General features: G+C 48.8%; 1 protein-coding gene across 3 annotated transcripts in view; it reads right to left on the bottom strand.

The window, feature by feature from the left end:
• Positions 1-5,191: 5,191 nt before the first annotated feature.
• Positions 5,192-19,774, bottom strand: part of PLXNA1 (plexin A1) — a 262,601-nt gene continuing 248,018 nt past the window's right edge. For 2 of the 3 annotated variants that reach the window (XM_044302494.1, XM_044302495.1), the window contains exons 24-33: positions 17,977-18,123; positions 17,514-17,567; positions 16,019-16,178; positions 15,085-15,188; positions 14,904-15,000; positions 13,867-14,057; positions 10,298-10,467; positions 8,322-8,534; positions 8,094-8,244; positions 5,192-6,316 (exon numbers count right to left, since the gene is read on the bottom strand). In XM_044302494.1, coding sequence (XP_044158429.1) covers positions 6,221-6,316; positions 8,094-8,244; positions 8,322-8,534; positions 10,298-10,467; positions 13,867-14,057; positions 14,904-15,000; positions 15,085-15,188; positions 16,019-16,178; positions 17,514-17,567; positions 17,977-18,123 — 1,383 coding nt within the window. In that variant the 3' untranslated portion in view covers positions 5,192-6,220. The remainder of the gene's footprint in view (positions 6,317-8,093; positions 8,245-8,321; positions 8,535-10,297; positions 10,468-13,866; positions 14,058-14,903; positions 15,001-15,084; positions 15,189-16,018; positions 16,179-17,513; positions 17,568-17,976; positions 18,124-19,774) is intronic. The other variant, XM_044302496.1, reaches the window with a different exon arrangement.

Below are 19,774 nucleotides of genomic sequence, written 5' to 3'. Positions count from 1 at the left end.
ATTGACCCCACCAGGACATATCATCAGTGAGATCTAACAGGTTATGTGCAAGTCGTCCATAGGAAACCGTCCCTAGTGGTAATTGCTCCAAAGTCCCCTCTAAATGGGGTGGTTGTTGTTTCCTGAGGCCACCTGGCCCGGTCCCGGATGCTTTCCTGGTACCGCTGCCGCTTTATTCCCGTGATCTCGGGTTTTCTCGGAGGCCCATGGATGGGGATATGTGGTGCCTACCCTGATACATACTAACTGGAAGCCCCTTATAATATCTTCACACCCGAATAATTCTACAAATCCTAAAATTACAGGGTTGAGACCCAAAGCCATAATGAGGAATTGGGAACAGATCTCCATAAAGGAAGAAAAATGACAAAAATATTTTAAAAAAAAGGTGACAAGAAACAAAAAGAGCAAATCTGAGCCCAAGTGAGACTTAAGGAACTTTCAGAATTTTGAAATAAATAGGTTGAGTTTTTATTTTTAGCACCTGGTAAGGTCCCTGTGTCCCTCCGAGCGCTGCGTGAGTTATTGGCGTCAGACATGTAGATACCGAGGGAAATGGAAGAGGAAAGAAGGAATCCAAGCGTTCTCGTGTCAAGGTGACTCCCCAGTCTAATTTAAATGACCAGTAAAGGGTTAATGCCCTTGGCTCGTCACACGGTGTCTTTCACGCCCGTTACCTTGGCTGGTTAATTCGTTCTGCTGTTTCCAAGATCGGTGGAGGGGGTCTCAGCTGTTCCCAGAGCAGGTACATGGCCCCGAGCACCCTCATCCCTGCCTTGTATACGAGAGGTGCTCGGCGGTGGGGTCTGAAGGTGAAACTGCACCTGAAAAGGTGGTTCCTTCCTGTCTACCAAGGGCAGATCAAGATGGATGGTGGCCCCTGGGTGATACATGACGCTTCCCAAATAATACACTAACCAAATACTAAAAGAACCCTCAAAATCTGGCCATATAGGGGGGTCATTTACTGATCTGAAATACGCCTAAATTAGGCGTATTTCAGGCTTCACCCCACTCACGCCAGGTCTAAAATTGTGGGTGCAGAAAATGGTCTAAATGTAAGACAGTTCGGCAGCTGCCTTACATTCCGAACTGGCGCTGTATGCACCGAAACTTCGGTGATCCACCGACAGTTTAGGGCTTTATTACGCCGGTCTTAATAAATGTACCCCAGTAAGAGTAAATAATACCCCAACCTTTAAAATAGACAGGATGAGATGGTGGAGGCCCCAGGTCAGGATTAGGACCAGGCAGTATCAACAAGGCGTATGTACCATAGAGGCAGACTACATGGTTACTGGGGGCTCTGGGCAGAGCGATGGGAAGATGTGGAGGGGGAAGCACCGAGCCCTTCTGTTCTGGGTGACAAAACCCAACCACATAATGGGGGCTCATTTTTATAATTGCTGTGTGGCCCCTGGTCTTCTACGTGCACTACCGAATCTGAAGTAAGACTGCCGCTATAATACAAATCTAGAGGATTAAGAGCGACAAGTCTGGCGGCAGCTTATCTCCCCTGAGAACAAAAGGATCGGGCACGTTAAAATCCGATATGCCTGACCGTTATTTCACTTGATGTCTGGCATACATGTACGGTCGGCCGATCCCACAGATTAATGTATATGACCAGCCCTCATATACACAGTCTCCCGCTGGAAAGCAGATACAATGACACAAGTGTTTCACAAAGTTCCAGTGATTTTTCCCGTCTCCATTATTTGCCGCCGCCGCGCCCAGATCCCGGCTGATTGCCGTATTGATGGCTTTGTGATGTATATCTCCTCGCGCTGCCAGCAACGTAGCAGGAAATATTCTGCCTCCTGAGATTTGGAAGCCACTGAGTAAGATGCGAGCGGCTCAGGCTTGTATCACTTGGAAAGATCAGTCAGTCTCGGTGTAATCTGCTTTAACGGGAAATCATCATGAAGCAGAAAAATAAATAGCAGAAGACACGAGGCGCAGGAACGTGAGAGGAACCGAGAAATGGATGCGCTGATATCGGCCTAATGTATGGGGAGAGTTTATAGCGTGCAAGAGAGGTTCTTTTTCATAAATCTGCCCCAGGGTCAGTAGAGTCATCTTAATGGAGGACGGGATCGTAATTGTCAATAATCTCATTAGCGCGTGGAGTCAGAGCGCATCTCATTGGAGGGCGGGTTTGTAATTGGCCTATCACTTGCATTTGGGGTCAGAAGAAGCTTCTAATTAGAGCAGTAGTTGGAATTATCATCTTATTAGCGGGGAGCCTCCAGAATCATTTCATTAGATGAGCAGATGGAATTGTCCTCTCAAAGGGTATGGCCGGAATTGTCATCTTACTAGAAGGCAGGTTGGAATTGTGCTCTCATTGAGAATTGGTTTGAAATGGTCCTCTCATTGGAGGGCGGGTTTTGAATGGTCCTCTCAATGGAGGGCGGGTTTTGAAATGGTCCTCTCAATGGAGGGCGGGTTTTGAAATGGTCCTCTCAATGGAGGGCGGGTTTTGAAATGGTCCTCTCAATGGAGGGCGGGTTTTGAAATGGTCCTCTCAATGGAGGGCGGGTTTTGAAATGGTCCTCTCAATGGAGGGCGGGTTTTGAAATGGTCCTCTCATTGGAGGGCGGGTTTTGAAATGGTCCTCTCATTGGAGGGCGGGTTTTGAAATGGTCCTCTCATTGGAGGGCGGGTTTTGAAATGGTCCTCTCAATGGAGGGCGGGTTTTGAAATGGTCCTCTCATTGGAGGGCGGGTTTTGAAATGGTCCTCTCATTGGAGGGCGGGTTTTGAAATGGTCCTCTCAATGGAGGGCGGGTTTTGAAATGGTCCTCTCAATGGAGGGCGGGTTTTGAAATGGTCCTCTCATTGGAGGGCGGGTTTTGAAATGGTCCTCTCATTGGAGGGCGGGTTTTGAAATGGTCCTCTCATTGGAGGGCAGGTTTTGAAATGGTCCTCTCATTGGAGGGCGGGTTTTGAAATGGTCCTCTCATTGGAGGGCGGGTTTTGAAATGTCCTATTCACTAGTGTTTGGCATCAGCAGAATCATCTGATTAGAGGAACAGTGAGAATTGTTTTCTCTAGAGGTTGGGGTAAACAGTCATATTGACAGTGATTTGGGGCCGCAGAGTAACCTTCTTATAATTACACAGCAAGGTAAGCAGAGTCATCTCATCACTAGAAGGTGGGGATGTTGGGCCTGGTCAAGCTGGATAGCAGAACTATCTATTTCGGTCTATGGAGCTGTACTCCTTCACACCTGGAGACTCTATTAGTCTGTTACCACTGTCCTGTCCATGAACTCTGATTCACTGCAACTGCCATAAGGTGCACACACCCTGCTGCACTGTCGCCCCCTAGTGGTACTAGTGTTATGAACAAAATAGAAGCAGTTCAGTCTGTGGATGCAGGAGATAACTTTTTTACATTGATTTAATAGACCCCCTTTCCCCCCAGAGACTTAAGAGCAGAAGCAATGACACAATGAGTCGTTTTTTATTTAGCAAAAATGTTTAATCTCTTTGTGATGCGAGGATTTTATTTACAGGTACTAAATCTGAGCGACATTAAAATAGTAAGATATTTACAGAGAATGGCTCAGCGGGCGTCGAGTCACAACCAGAGGGGGGGATTTTGTGTTTTTTGGCTACAGGCCTGAATCTGCCATTGCTGCACTTCACTGCAGCAACGGGTTAAACGGACAAGCTGCTTGCCCTGACCCACCAGGGCTTAAGGGGGGGAATGTTGTTCACTTCATCAGTCACACAACTGAACCTCTAGGTTCCCACTAAAATTATTTAACCCTCTAGAGGCCGCAGAGGGGTCAGCAACACCTTCCAGTAAGCGATCACCATGGTGCACTTGGCTCATCGGTCTCCACCTTCTCTCCATTAGGGACCAGGTCACTAATATAAAGAGGAAACGCCCCTGGGCACCATGTTGGGGGGGGGGGGGGGGGAAAGGATCTTTCCTAGGAGAAGGCATAACAAACCTACACAGTGATGCATACTCCTCTGACCGGGGTGGGCAATGTCACGTGCGGTATTGACTCGGCCGCCATATATACCAGTAGATGGGCGCTGCTGCTATTCCAGGCCAGGTCGGGGGTCAGAATACCAGTTACATTTTTGGGTTGTGACCTGACTGCCATTGGGTAAACTGCTTTGACATATTTGCAAATAACCTGCAAACTGATGGGCCCATTGTGTTCTCTGGGCAGATAAACACCATTGGATACAGGACTCTCTTAGGTAGGTTATCTTTGGTGGAAGTGCACTTTACTGACTACGGGCGACGCGTTGCTCATTCCCCATCAGGCTGCTGTCATCTGAGACATTAGCTTTCTACTACCGGTCTGTCGAGCCATGGACGTTGGTGGCTAGATGATTTATGTCTACATACTGGGCTGTGTTCTCATAGTGACTCATTTCTGTTCCCCTCCATGGACACCATCATGAAGTTGATGTAACCCTTGGAGACGGTCCAGTGGTCCCATAGTCCTGGGTGACCCATACGTCAGCGTCTATGTGTTAGGTGGCCTGCAAACTGGAAGAGACTGCAGTCCATCAGTTTCCTGTGACATCACAGTCTCACTACTCATGGTTCAGTGATGTCACTGCCTCTGTTAACTGAAAGACTCTTCAGTTGGACAATGACCAACCAGACAAAGGTCAGACTTGACCACTGGAGCAGATAAGAACCATGACGTTGGCCAATGACAGTCGATTCATGATATAGTATATTCCAATTAGTAATGTGTAATTGGCCTGCGCAAAGTAGGACTGAATCAGCAACCCAGACCTTTAAAATCTTCATCCTTATTGAACACTGACGCGTTTTAGAATTCAAGCTTAGTAATCTATAACTGGTGTAGGGGCCAGGACTTGGGGGTACATAGTAACATTAGACACAAGGAGACTCATAAACCACTTTTGGCGCCACTGACTAAGGGACTCAAAAACAAAAATTAAGCAATTCATCAATCGTGCTTCTGATGACAAGAGCCCACCCATGCAAGTCATAGCCAGAATGCTCCAAAGAAGCACCAGCTTATCACGCCTGGTCCTCCAAATTTTTGGGACGGTTGTATGAACTTCAGTGTTTACTTTCTCCAATCCCCTTCCTTCGTGTACAGACCGGAATTTATAATAAATTAGGACGACACTAAACCACTCAGCACTTCCGTAATTTCCTGTACCATAAATTGTAACCAGAGACAGTATATTTATATATATATTAATGCCCACATAATTATCTAATGCAGCAAAGCATTGTGGGTAAGCTCTGCCAACCAAGACCATATATATGTACATTCATTTTGTGAATCTCTGTGCTTTCTGCAGCCATTTGATGTCAAACATTTCCAACAATATTTCTGAAAATTAAAAAAAATAAAAATAAATCACAATTCATTCCTAAATAAGATACATGGGATCAAGGAAGAGAACTGATTTCCCACCTCTGTCACTTTCTATCTTGAACCCTCCCTCCCCCCCATTCTTCTTTTAAAAAAAACAACTTTTTTTTGCTTTTTTTGTATTCACTAAAACAACATTGAAATGAACATGGCACAGAATATAGTCTAGAAAAATATCAAAGGTTCTGGTTTACTTCTCCGTTCCGCGGGGGCGGGATTTGTGGGATTCTGTGACCTTATTATTGTCTGAGAACACAAACACATTCCTTTATCAGATTGTTTTTCTTCGATCATTTTTTTTGTATATTTTTTTCATAATTTCTTTAAAAACCCCGGAATTTTGTTAAATTGTGCAAATGTAGCAGTAACACTAGTGACCGAAAGCCAAAGAGAGGACATTTTTTTTTGTTTCTTTGACCTAGAAATGTAGGCAGCCAAAGGAAAGGCTTTTCTTTTTTTTGTCTCCGCCCATTGGGTCACGTCTTTTCCATGGCCGACGGATGTTCCTCTCCCCCCTCGGAACACGCAGGCAGCTCTCATTGTCTTAAATCTATAGTTTAATTTGTATTGAAATTTTTGGAGTCCCTTAAATTTTTTTTTGTATCCATTTATAAAGGTTTCTATGCTGTTCTTTGAAATGGTCTCTAGAGTCTTTATGTACAAAGATTTTAATTTTATTTTTTTTCAAGAAAGTTCCAGTCCAGTTCTGCAGCTCGTGGATTTCGAAGGCCACATGAGTTGGAGTGTGGTCAGTTCATAGTGCTCCCCTCCGTCTCTCTCTCACTCAGTAGCCACTGCTAGGAGACCGTTCTCGCACAGACCCCCATAGACTTCAACTGCTGAGCGACATTGTGTCGATGACTTGTTCCAATTTACTTCGTAGCCGTTGTCTTCTCGCTTGTTCATCCTTTTCCAGCGCAGTTAAGATCTGAAAGACGAGACAAGAGTTTGGTAATGCACCGACAGTGGACACTGTATATGTGACATACTGAAGAGGGCTAGAGTCCATTTGGTGCAGACCCTGGAAAGGCTGGCCAAAAGTATTTAACCACTGGACATTAGTCAGGGGTACACAGATCTCAAATGGCCCCATAGCAAAAAGTACTATGGGCCTCCTTTAACGCATGCACACTAGAAACCTGGATAAACAATCCTAGGCAATGGGGGAACACCCCAGATCTCTCACAAATATACAATTTTTTTATTTTATTAAGTGGGAAAAAAAAATATTGATTATAAAAGAAAAGAAAAACAAATAAAAAAAAGTCAGCCTCACCGACTTAATGTCGGAAAAAGAGGAATAGGTGTTTTATTAATATGGCTCTCATTCTGAACTCCCTTCATACTATTATAAAACTGAATGCTTGAGGCCGCCACTAGGGGGAGCTCAGTGCATAGGAATTTATACATTTAGCATTGACTGTAATGGAAGCTTTAAAAATCTGTTTGCGCTCAGCTCCCCCTAGTGGCAGCTGCATGAAAATGCAATGTTTTTGTGTCAGGAACAGGATACGTTCAGCACCGTCCTCCCCCAGTAGCGGTCCGTGGCCAGCCTTCATGGAAGGTATGCCGCAGGACATTAGGGGGTCTATATATGACAGAATGGAGTCGGTCCCCTTTAGCCATGCGATCTCTGCACCATCCAGATCTGATAAACTAAACCAACGGAAGAAGCCAATCAGTGTAGGAGGGTAAAAGAAAGATCGGGCATATTGAGTATCAGCATGTCCGCTACTGTGTTCTCATGGGAGATATGCTGCCGGTTGTAGTAGTCAAAATAAGTGTTGAGATATAGAGTACGGCCACTTGGACCTTCACCTTTTGGGGCTGATCCCCCTCCAATGAATTAAAGGGGAGTTATGGAGACCACCAATGAGAGTACAGACTGGTTTCCATAATGCCCATTGGTTTAACCACAGTCAGGGGGCTAAAGTCTTCCGTAATTCTTAGGATCGGTGGGTATCCAAATAACCATGTGTATTCAGTGGCTGGGGTTGCGGAAACAGCCATGTGGGTTTTGCTACGTGATTTTCGTAAAGTCCATAGAAGTGAATAGGAGCTTTGGAAACAGTGTATCCCCCTAATTCTACCCTGGGTCTCTCCATAGCCTTAAAGGGTGACTCCACCAGCGTTGGTCAATGTCAACCTGGCTCTGGTGGGCCAAAAACTAATTCATGTATACTGGCTTCTTCCTTATGTAGAAACGAACTGACTTACTGGACAGAGAGACGTAAGGGGGGTGCTCCTATATGCACCGGAACGTTTCGCCATCTGTCACTTTTTTTTATTTATTTTTTTATAAAGTTTTCGTCAAGTAAAAAAAATACCAAGTTGATCCAACCTTTCCCTTAGTAATCTGTGTCAGCACTAATCACCCCCTCCTCCTCCCGGGATAATCACGTCGTGGCCCTTCTGACATTTCGCGGCTGTCACAACACTTGTTACAGCCTCAATTATTACCAATACAATTATAATCACCATAATAAGGGAAATTACCGCTAAATACATAGACGACGGTGGGGGGGGATGATGGGGATAGTGATATAATGGGAGAGAGCTATCAAAACAAGCGGAGCACTCAGTGACCTGTTTGTTATGGGCCACTGCTCCAACTTTTTGGGATAAATCTCCATTGCCGAGAGCATCGCTGACGGGGTCACGGCTTCCATGTCGCCCATAGGACAGTAATGTGAGCGTGCACTCACCTCATCCCTGTACTTGGTGATGTAGGAGTAGATTTCGTGCAGGGCGCTCATGCTGTTGAACTGACTGAGATGTAACCGGGACTGTTCGGCCAGGTAGGCGCTCATATCCTGGTCACTGATTACCGGCATTTTGGCGATGTCTGTGTAATACCTACAAAAAGGAGACAAATAAATAACGGTTCCAAGGCGAGGGAAGCTGCAAAAGCAGACGGCGCCGCCATGGCTCACCTCTCCACCCAGCTCTTGTAGTTGGGGATGTCCTTGGCGTACAGCAGCTTGTTACTGGGGGAATCTTTGCCCAATTTGTGCTCTGACGTAGAACAAGAGTCCATGAATGTCTGCGCCACCACCGACAGGCAGGCGTCCGTGATGCTGTTCTTGTGAATGTCGAAGACGAACTGAGGGTTCTTGATCACGTTCACCCAGAACCTCAGGGGTAAACTGGAATAAAGAAGAGTGGTCAGGAGCCATGGGACCAGCGGGCTGGCTACCTCGCTAATGCCGGATCTAATACGCAGGTGTGTATACCTTTAAGAGGACCAGGAATGTACTGGTTGTGCGTTAGATCTCCCTGCAATCCAGCTTCTCCAGACCCCTGAATGGCACGTGTCCTAGATCTGGGCAGTCTAGCCATTCAGGACTCCAGGAAAGCTGGGTGATGTCCCTCAGATCATTGCCATATAAAGCCTTACCATGAAACAGAAGAGGAAAATGTAAGGATTGGCGAGTGGATCCCAACCTGCGACTCTCTAGCTCAGCCTTTGGCTGTGTGGGCATGCTGAGAGTTGTAGTTTTGCAACAGCTGGAGGCACACTGGTTGGGAAACACTGCTCTAGCTGTTGTGAAACTACAAGTTCCAGAGGACGTGGCAGTTGCAGAGAGAGCAGAGCCTCTAGGTGTAACGGCAACTCCCCCGTTGCTCCTAGAGCCTCATTTGCATATATTAAAACATAATTTTTCTCAGCAATGCGGGCACATATGAACATGGGACCAACACAGATGCCTTCAGCTGCCAAGCGCACATGTAACAGGTCAGCCGGTGTCATGGGGACAAAACTGCTGACAGATTTCCTTTAAAGGGGCAGTGCTCCCTAAATAAAGGAGAGGGCTTTCCAAGGTGCATCCTACCTGCATTACAACATATGTTACCTCTGCTGGGGGAGCTGAAGGGTTAACATCCCTCTATAGATACATACATTGCTCCAGTCACCATCACTAATTACTGGCGGCTGTTGAACCGCGCCAAAGCAATTTATCTGCCACATTATAAATGTCACGCAAGGGGACGTCCCGCTGGCAGGAGAATGGCGACGAGACGCAATCACACAACCAGAACGAAGGAAGAGAGTGGGAACCCCCCAGGGACCATGTAAAGGTGACTGGACACAAAGCTGAGAGAACCTGCCCCCGGAGGGGGAAGAAATAGCAGGACGGACCGGCAGGAGGAAGAGTCTGCCGCAGTTGGAGATGTGAAATTGAGGTGGATGAGATTCACGGGAGCCGGCCAGGAAGCTTCCCATGGATAATGAGAAGGATTGGGAGTTCTGCTCCGGGTGCAAGGCTCCGTTCACACCAGTGGATGCAAACAGTCACCGCCGGACTCCATGCTGCAGACTAAACTCTTCTCACCATCAAAAATACTGGAAATCTAGGTGGAGACCTGATTAACCTAAGTGTGAACTGAGCCTATGACCGCTCTAGGGGGCAGCAGTCAGAGGGAGGGAGCTTGGGGTTGAGAAAGGGTTAATCATGCCCCGAAATCTGGTTTAAAGGGGTTGCCCGTATTTCCAATGTACTTAGCTTCAATTTCTCATCCTTTACAAAATCACTGCTTGCTGTCACTGAAATGAACCCCCACACACACACACAAGGAACTGATTTCTCACAGCTGAAGTTTGTTACAATCGTATCCAGTGCAGAAAATCCTCTGTGAAAGAAGCGCGCCAGCGGCACAAATCTCTCTCCTGTCCTGATACATTGTAACAAACCATCAATGAGGGTAAAATGTATCTGGAGTCACAGAGGATTGTCTGGACTGGATGTGACAAATCCTCAGCTGTGAGACGTATCAGGTCTCCATTGAACAAAAGCAAGCAGAGATGTTGAAAATAGCGAAACCGCTAATGGAAGAAAGTTGCAATAATTAAGATTGGACGACCCCTTTAATAGATTTTAACCCCCGCACCACTACGGGGGTCACTTACCAGTTGCTCTTCCATGTATGCCGCACGTCGTAGTCTGTGATTTGGTGCTTATCCGCCTGCTCGTCCAGGAAGTCAAACATGTACTTGATGGCGAGAGGCAGCGCGCTGCCGCGGTGGGCGGTGCTGAAGATGGTCTCAAATAAATCGTCCACGAACTTCTGCAGCGTGCCCTGTGCAGAGAGAGAAGGACGGGGGTGGTAAGAATACACAATGCAAATGTAGCACACAGGACTCTCATCATTTCTACTACAACCCCCTGAATAATCATCCCAGCTGTTTGGACTCCCACCAATCAGACGGTATCCTGTTGATAGGTGATAAGCTGTCACTGTCATTCTGAGAATACCCCTTTAAGAAACTCGCAGTAAGTACAATAACAACCAATATGGCCGCCATTGTGGCTCTTCCTGGGGGTTGTCACCCAGCTTTCCCAGGTCCCAGAATGTCAAATCTGCTCTACTATAGATGGGCGCAGGCGCTGTATCACGGAATATCTGCGCAGCCACATCACTCAGGAGTGTGGTACAGACTGGTGACAATCAGGATCATAAAGGCGGCCATGTTGATCGTCACCCAGCTTCCCAGGAAGCAGAAAAAACGATTTTAGGAGGTGCGGAGACTTTACGGAGCTCATTACAGGAGGAATCGCCATTAATATCCATTGATAATACCGCTAGATATCTGGCTCACCGCAGTCTGAACGTATATGGGGGGAGGTTTGCAGCCCCCACAATTAGCGGGGGGTCTAGAGAGGAAACGTGTTATACACTCATTATAAAGCGATGCTGAGAGATTGGTGTCATAACCGTCCGTCCGCTGCAGTAATCCCCCCAATCAGACTATTTGCTGTAGAGGAAGGTACGTTCTGCTGCTAACTGCGGTCATCGATGACAGACATCGGGGGAGACTGCGCATCAGCCAATGAACATATATGGATACACAAGGAAATTCCCCATGAATCCTGCATTTACCGGATCGGCAGGGACAAGATCGCTTCCTGCGGATTATCAGATAACTACAGAGAAATGAATATTCATTTTAAAGGCCGATTCCTGTCTCTTATAAAAGAAAGACCTTAAAGGGGGGGTGCCACGTTTTAGACGTATCAGGGAACAGTGGGGGTCTGACCGCTGGGATCACTGGCATGGGGGTCTGTGTCCCTCTAATGATCAGTGACAGGACCACCGGTCAGACCCCCACCAATCAGTTAAGGGATACATTTAAGATATGGCACAACCCCTTTAATCATTGCATGTTGTGCAGCTTTGCAACAGAGTGTTTCAGTTCTGCACTATTTTAAGGAAATCTTGCTGTCAGTGAAAAGAAACATCTGCATGAATCATATCTAGACAGCACAGGTGTGCAGGTAGTGAATCAGAGCTCTCGCTGCCTCTGGACGGAAACAAGGATCTTTCCATTCACTGACAGCCGGGAGAGATCTTTAAAATGTAGAAACTCAACTTTAAAATGTGTTGAAACTCAAAGTTGCAGAATTTTCATTATAGTAAGATCTGTATGTGCAGCCCCCTCGCCCCGCACTACAACCCCTCCAGATCTATACGTTCAGGCCCCTCGCCCCGCACTACAACCCCTCCAGATCTATACGTTCAGGCCCCTCGGCCGCACTACAATCCCTCCAGATCTATACGTTCAGGCCCCTCGCCCCGCACTACAATCCCTCCATATCTATACGTTCAGGCCCCTCGGCCGCACTACAACCCCTCCGGATCTATACGTTCAGGCCCCTCGGCCGCACTACAAGCCCTCCAAATCTATACGTTCAGGCCCCTCGGCCGCACTACAACCCCTCCAAATCTACACGTTCAGGCCCCTCGGCCGCACTACAACCCCTCCAAATCTATACGTTCAGGCCCCTCGCCCCGCACTACAACCCCTCCGGATCTATACGTTCAGGCCCCTCGGCCTCACTAAAACCCTCCGGATCTATACGTTCAGGCCCCTCGGCCGCACTACAACCCCTCCAGATCTACACGTTCAGGCCCCTCGGCCGCACTACAACCCCTCCAAATCTATACGTTCAGGCCCCTCGGCCGCACTACAACCCCTCCGGATCTATACGTTCAGGCCCCTCGGCCGCACTACAAGCCCTCCAAATCTATACGTTCAGGCCCCTCGGCCGCACTACAACCCCTCCGGATCTATACGTTCAGGCCCCTCGGCCGCACTACAACCCCTCCGGATCTATACGTTCAGGCCCCTCGGCCGCACTACAACCCCTCCGGATCTATACGTTCAGGCCCCTCGGCCGCACTACAACCCCTCCGGATCTATACGTTCAGGCCCCTCGGCCGCACTACAACCCCTCCAGATCTATACGTTCAGGCCCCTCGGCCGCACTACAACCCCTCCAGATCTATACGTTCAGGCCCCTCGGCCGCACTACAACCCCTCCAGATCTATACGTTCAGGCCCCTCGGCCGCACTACAACCCCTCCGGATCTATACGTTCAGGCCCCTCGGCCGCACTACAATCCCTCCAGATCTATACATTCAGGCCCCTCGGCCGCACTACAATCCCTCCAAATCTATACGTTCAGGCCCCTCGGCCGCACTACAACCCCTCCGGATCTATACGTTCAGGCCCCTCGGCCGCACTACAATCCCTCCAGATCTATACGTTCAGGCCCCTCGGCCGCACTACAATCCCTCCAGATCTATACGTTCAGGCCCCTCGGCCGCACTACAATCCCTCCAGATCTATACGTTCAGGCCCCTCGGCCGCACTACAACCCCTCCGGATCTATACGTTCAGGCCCCTCGGCCGCACTACAACCCCTCCGGATCTATACGTTCAGGCCCCTCGGCCGCACTACAACCCCTCCGGATCTATACGTTCAGGCCCCTCGGCCGCACTACAATCCCTCCAGATCTATACGTTCAGGCCCCCCTCGGCCGCACTACAATCCCTCCGGATCTATACGTTCAGGCCCCTCGGCCGCACTACAATCCCTCCAGATCTATACATTCAGGCCCCTCGGCCGCACTACAATCCCTCCAGATCTATACATTCAGGCCCCTTGGCCGCACTACAATCCCTCCAAATCTATACGTTCAGGCCCCTCGGCCGCACTACAATCCCTCCAAATCTATACGTTCAGGCCCCTCGGCCGCACTACAATCCCTCCAAATCTATACGTTCAGGCCCCTCGGCCGCACTACAATCCCTCCAGATCTATACATTCAGGCCCCTCGGCCGCACTACAATCCCTCCAGATCTATACATTCAGGCCCCTTGGCCGCACTACAATCCCTCCAGATCTATACATTCAGGCCCCTCGGCCGCACTACAATCCCTCCAGATCTATACGTTCTGGCCCCTCGGCCGCACTACAATCCCTCCAGATCTATACGTTCAGGCCCCTCGCTTTGCACTATTTAGATCTATACGTTCAGGCCACTCGCTCCGCACTACTACCCCTCTGGATCTATACGTGCAGCCCCTCGGATCTATATGTGCAGACCTGAGCCCCGCTCTGCAACCCCTCCCCCCTTAACGGGGGGGCTTCCAGGATATTAACACTGTGATTGAAATTAACCAGATGGCTTACCTTGGTGGCCAACAACCTGGTCAGGTAGATCTCAGACACCATCTTGCTCCCCCGGTCTCCCTCTCGCTGGTCCAGATGGTCGTGGTTCTTCACCAGGTGCCAGAGTTTGGTGCCGCTCTCCAGGTCGGGGGTGATCATTGGCGTGCGGGAGCGCAGGCTGTCAGGGCTGGACGCCGTCCGCAGCATGCTCTCTGGAAAGAGTAGATAAATGGGTCATTAGAAGATGACTTTAGCCAAAGGAGTCTACAACCCATGGGGGTATGTTTGGGGGGCTCTCAGGGCATGCTGGGAGTTGTAGTATCTTGCCTAGTACTGTAATCCACTGTGGATTTTTACCTCTGCAAATCCACCACGTGTGAATTCTGTAGATACAGCGGTATGATTAGCAGCTGCTGCGCCATTCTAAGTGGATGGTGTTGGGGTTAGTGGCCCTTTAAGAGCATCTCCGTCATTCACGTGTGGCCGTCTACCATGAACATTTCTCACAAGCTTTCCAGAATAATGTTTCATTTCTATGCAGATTTTTATGACTCTTCCCCCCCCCCCCCCCCATAAACGACACCTATAATAGCTGACGCAGGCTCGTTCCGGCGTTGACATTTCAAAGCCAATTATGTGCGATAATTAATTTTAGCATCGCTATCAGTTCTTTCGATTGGAGATCATTCTGCTGCTACAATTACTTACTAAACGGAGGATTATTTGCTTGACCTGCAGACGATGCTGCATTGGAGGATATGACATTGATTGGTCGGGGGGGGGGGGGGGGTGCTATACCTAGAAGTAGAAGGTGCCCCCCCCCCCCCCCCTCCCCGAAGGTGCCCCCCCCAAAGCTTCACTCACCGTTGAGCCCCCCCCCCCCCCCCCCTCCCCGAAGCAGAATGGGGCCGCTATGGCTAAAGACTTAATAAATACACTACCGCAAAATGAACACATGGAAGACTTAAAGGGGTTGCGCGGTGGCTTCATGTTGAGGGCCTATCCTCAGCGGTAGACCTGATGGGAGGAGACCGGCACTCCCGGGATCGCGCACTCACCGTATCTACTCAGAGACTTTGTAAACGTAGACGAGTTGGAGATGTTGTAGGCGGAGTTCTGTTTGGGCACCAGCGCGACCGAAGATCCGTCAGTAACCTGCAAGGGAGGAGCTTGCTGAGTGACCTCGCGCAGGAGGGGAATACGCTTATTAGGCTCGCGAACAGACGTGACGCTACGCACCTGGTAGTGAGCCAGGGTGTTGAGGCGTTTCCAGTCGTTGTCTATTTTGGTTGTCACGTCCTCGTCTTGCAGGATTATTCTCGCCATCCTACCCTGGCGCCACTCTGCGGGAGGGATGAGAAAGAGGAAAGCCACTTAAAGATGGCGCATCGCGGACTTAGAGGAGACCTGCTGCCTCTCCTGATGTGTCTGTTTAGTAATCGCTTCCGGATCATCTTTTCTTAGAATGCTGCATGGTGCAGTCCTTCTGTTATTCCTGCTGGAAATCGCTGAATCCACCGACAGCTGATTATTACCATTCCCCAAAATGGGTGTGTCCCTGCACAGACTAGATCAGCACTGTTAGGACGGTGTAGGGACACCCCCCTCCCTCAGCTGGTACCACCCAGTTGTCTATTTATTCGTATTTATAGGAGGAATAACAGAAAAACACAGAGTCCTAAGAAAACATGCTCCGGAATCTACTAAAGCGGACATTCAGGAGGGTGGACAGGTCCTCATTAAAGGTGCATCTGAACTCCAGGCGCCTACTGCAGGGAATAGGGACCCTCATTACCTCCTGCAACGGGAAGAGCGACAACTCTGCTCCACGTACTGCCGAACCTGCCGCTGCTTTATACCGACGACCAGGTGTCGGGGTGCCCTGTTCTCCCGACAGGTCAGACATTTCTGGAACGTTTCCTAATCTCATCATGTACAGGTTCTCAATATGTTCCCAGGGACCACGTCTCCTAGCTTCAGACACCTTTCTCCCAAGGGCTCCAGAAATGGGACCCCATCTGTCAGACATTTGTGGCATATCCCGGCCTATTCCCTTAAAGGGCTTTTCCCGATATCTCGGGAGCCCTGACCTAAGAAGCCCACCTGTCAGACCTCAATATCATCTCATCTCCTTCTGAGGAGTCATCAGGGGGACGTGACCGCAGTCTCTTACCAAGGTCCATGTCTCCCGCTTTGGGTCTCTGGGAATAGGGGACCCCCTTGTACACAGCATCCAGCAGCTTCTCTTTCACTTGGGTTATGGTGTCGCAGTTCAGCACCTTCACCGGAATTTCGGGGGCGTTCTCATTCTCGGGGTTCACACAGTTCAGCGTCTGTAAACAAGAGAGTTTTCATTGTGACAAGATCGGGAACATCTGGGACTTCGGTGCGACCTGCAATCAGCTAATTAAATTCGACTACTTTTTGCCAGAATTTACGACTTTAATAAGGAGCAGGGAACGCAGGTGCGAAATGCAGAATTAAACCCATTGCCTGCTGAAGGAGTATACGGCACGCACAACCCCAGCCCTCTCCGTGAACAAGGGGCATCACTGCGCCAATTAGAACCAATTATCATCTGGGAGATCCATCTGACCTGGACACGAAGAGGAGGACGCTAATGGCGAAAACCATAAACAGCGGCGTCTGCATTTACTGCAGTGAATTTGGGCTGAATGGATTGTATGCAGCGCCGTAAGTAGCATATGCCCTGCGATTCTACCCCCTTTCTCTACAGCCAGGCGGCATTTGTCTAAGATGGCAGCATGAACTTTTTTTGTTACAATGTATCAGTGTAGGTAAGAACCACCGGCTTGGAATCGATGATAGGTTATTGCTAGTGGAGCGTTTACCCACACTGATACGAATCTGGGCCAAGCCAGGATGGGTTTTTTAGCCTCTCAATGTGGTAGACATCTGTGTTTCCATTCACAGCTGGCAAACAGAGATATTGCATGTGAGGATTTAAAGCACAATGTATGTTAGAAAGTTGCAGAACTTCTCCATGTACGATGATTCAAGTGAATGTCCACTTTTTAACACCACTTTGTTTTGAAAGAGACAACCCTATATGGTGTCCATATGTCCGTCTTCATGAGTCAACCCCTTTTTGCACTGTTTACACATTGAATTGAATAGTAAAGCTGTATGCGGTGAGCTCCCCCTAGTGGTGACTACTGATAGTGGGGATTTGGAGCTTTGTATCAGAAAAACAGCTCTGACTGCTAAAAGGACACTAGACCCGATTCAAGATGTGTCACCGGCCTCAATCAACACAGAATTTGGGCCAATTTCAATCAAAAATGGCATTCAGGAGTGGACATTTACTTGATGGCTTTATTTACGTAAGGCTGCCCTTAGACGCTGATTATCCGGAGTCCTCCAATTACATCAGTCACATCCATGGAGCGGCTACAGACATCTATGAGCAAAGCAACCGAATGGGACAGGAAAATTCTGATGACATCTATAAGCCGCCTTGCGGGTCGGTTCCGCCCATAGACATTAGATTGCGGTCTAAGGAAACCGATTCACAATCCTAGTGTCTATGGGCGCATTTCACTGCGTCCAGATGAAACCATGAAATGGATTGAAGGATCCCAGTCATAGACCCCCCTCCCACCAGCAAAGCGGAAGGAGGGGGAGCGAGGCGCTGCGAGTAAACTTACTTGAGGCGAGCGGCAACATGACTCATCGCTCAGCCCGTCATCGGCACAAGAATTCTTCAATCCATTAACAGGCAAGCCACATTAGTGAGACACACAGAAGAGGAAGAGACAGGATGGCGAGAGAAAAAGAGAGAAAAAAAAAAGACCAATGTAAAATGACCGGAGGGGAAATCACTACAAACAGCTCAAACCGGCCCCAGACTCGTTCAGTCCGGGCCTGTAAGTCATCGAGCAAGCAGTGCTTGTGGTGAACGTATGGGACGGGACTAGGCCACAACAAAATGGCCGACCCCGTCTACATGGAGGACACAGGTTTATGGCTTCTATGGGACGACCAACCTTGGTCGTCCACGTTGACTTTTCCTCATCAAGTATTTTAGGAAAAGACTTAAAGACAGTCTTTGCCCAGTTGACCCAAAACAATTTCATATTTAGCAAGGACACCATGTTCGGGAGGACTGACCAGCATCTTGTATTCGATCTGCTGGCGGATGAGCTTGTCTTCACTCAGGGAATATCTGGCTTCTCCCGTGATGGCGTCAATCGGCCCCTTCTCCATCTGTTGCTTGATGGCGCAGTAGAGCATGAACAGCGGCTCGCCGGCACATTCCTGGACAGGGCGAGAGGAGACATTTAAGTTACGAAAAGTCAGGAAGCAACCAATTATATCACCATTAAAGGGGTACTCCCATCTCATATGGCTAGCATATCCCGTGACTTCATGATTGGTGCAGTTAGAAAGCCCTGGGATCCCCCTGATCCTGAGAGCGAAGGGGACAGAACATTGATTTAGTGTTTCTGCCAGAGTGGCCACCCTGACCATCTGACACAGATCCATTCACTTGAGGCACCGGTCCTGGAGTTCCCTTCACAGGGGAGGGTCGGGGTGCCACCGCACAGAGGGGAATAGTGTTCAATCTCAGGATCAGTGGGAGTCCCAGAGGTTGGACCTCCAGATTCTATAGTGTTCCTTGGAACAGGAGGCACCAAAGTTGGTCAGATCCACCAACAAGTACATATGGTGGGTGTACATATAAAGTGGACTTCCCTACTCTTCCGATATCTTGAGGTCTAGTTCCTAAACTTGGGACTCTTCCGCCACATCTCACACAGACAGCAATAAAAAACAGTCTACACCAACCACCAGCTGCACAATGTTTATAGTGGCATCAACCAAATTTTGGGGTTTTCAAAAAGTTGAAGAAAAAAAGTTTTGAAGTTTTGTTTTGCATGTTTTTGTGAGCAAACTAAACCTATTGAAGGGTTAAAACAAGCTCGGACACCAACACAAAATAACAAACCATCATCTCATGGGTTAAAGGGATGAACTGATACAAGGAGCTGTCGATACAGAACAAGGAGTCCACACATAGCAGCCAAAACTCATGCCGTCGTGAGGTTTTACCGTAAACTGGTGCAGTTTTCCAAAATGATTTGGGTTGGTGCATAAAACTGCAGTTTACCTGCACGCCCGGGCTTCGATCTGCGGGAAAACCGATTTTCGCCTGCTAGGCGTGTGGGTGTGAGGAGGACGGTGAGCCCATGCTGCACACAGCCCAGTATTAGGAGTGCACCCGGCCACCACGGACTTGGCGTGACGCGGCTTTCACATGCAGATCTGCCGTGGTGCAAAAGTGCAAGTACTTCCCTGTCACCATATGCTGTTCGCGTCTCGTTAGCATCTGCAGTAATTAAAGAGACAGCTGCTAACGAGCGGGCGCAGGCATACATCATCCCCAGACCTTCCAACAACGCGCTTGTCTTTGAAATTATGGTTCATTTGCAAACTTGGCTTCATTAATTCAACTTGGAGAAAGCAAAGCGCGGGATCTGTGAGGCAGCGGCCGGGGCCCAATGACCAGAATTAATGGTTCCGGAGATAAAGAGGCGTCACCTTTTATTTTTCTGGGAGACTGGTGGAGGGGGTCAGCGCCTGGGTGGAGGAGCAGGTTGGAAAGCTGGGAGGTAATTGTTGTGCATGCGGCCATCTTTACCTACATGGACATTCGGAGGCTAACAGAGTGCGGCCCCCCTACATCACATCCATATGGCCCCATTAGGACACCGCAGACAGCGCCTCGAAGTGGCCATCATGGAAAATAGGCCCCTCCCCACTGTAAACCAACTCAGCCATTCAGCAGAGCCGAGATGGATCACATGACACGGGGGTGGGGTTTACTTCTCCTAATCCCCTGACTTACACTTTGCTCATCTGTGCAATGCTAGGGAACAAGCCTCAATTTCACAGGGACCATCTCCAG

This window comes from Bufo gargarizans, chromosome 7, assembly GCF_014858855.1.
Source record: "Bufo gargarizans isolate SCDJY-AF-19 chromosome 7, ASM1485885v1, whole genome shotgun sequence".
Lineage (NCBI taxonomy): Eukaryota > Metazoa > Chordata > Amphibia > Anura > Bufonidae > Bufo > Bufo gargarizans.
Note: the sequence above shows the minus strand (reverse complement) of the source record. Positions and strands in the feature narration are given on the sequence as shown.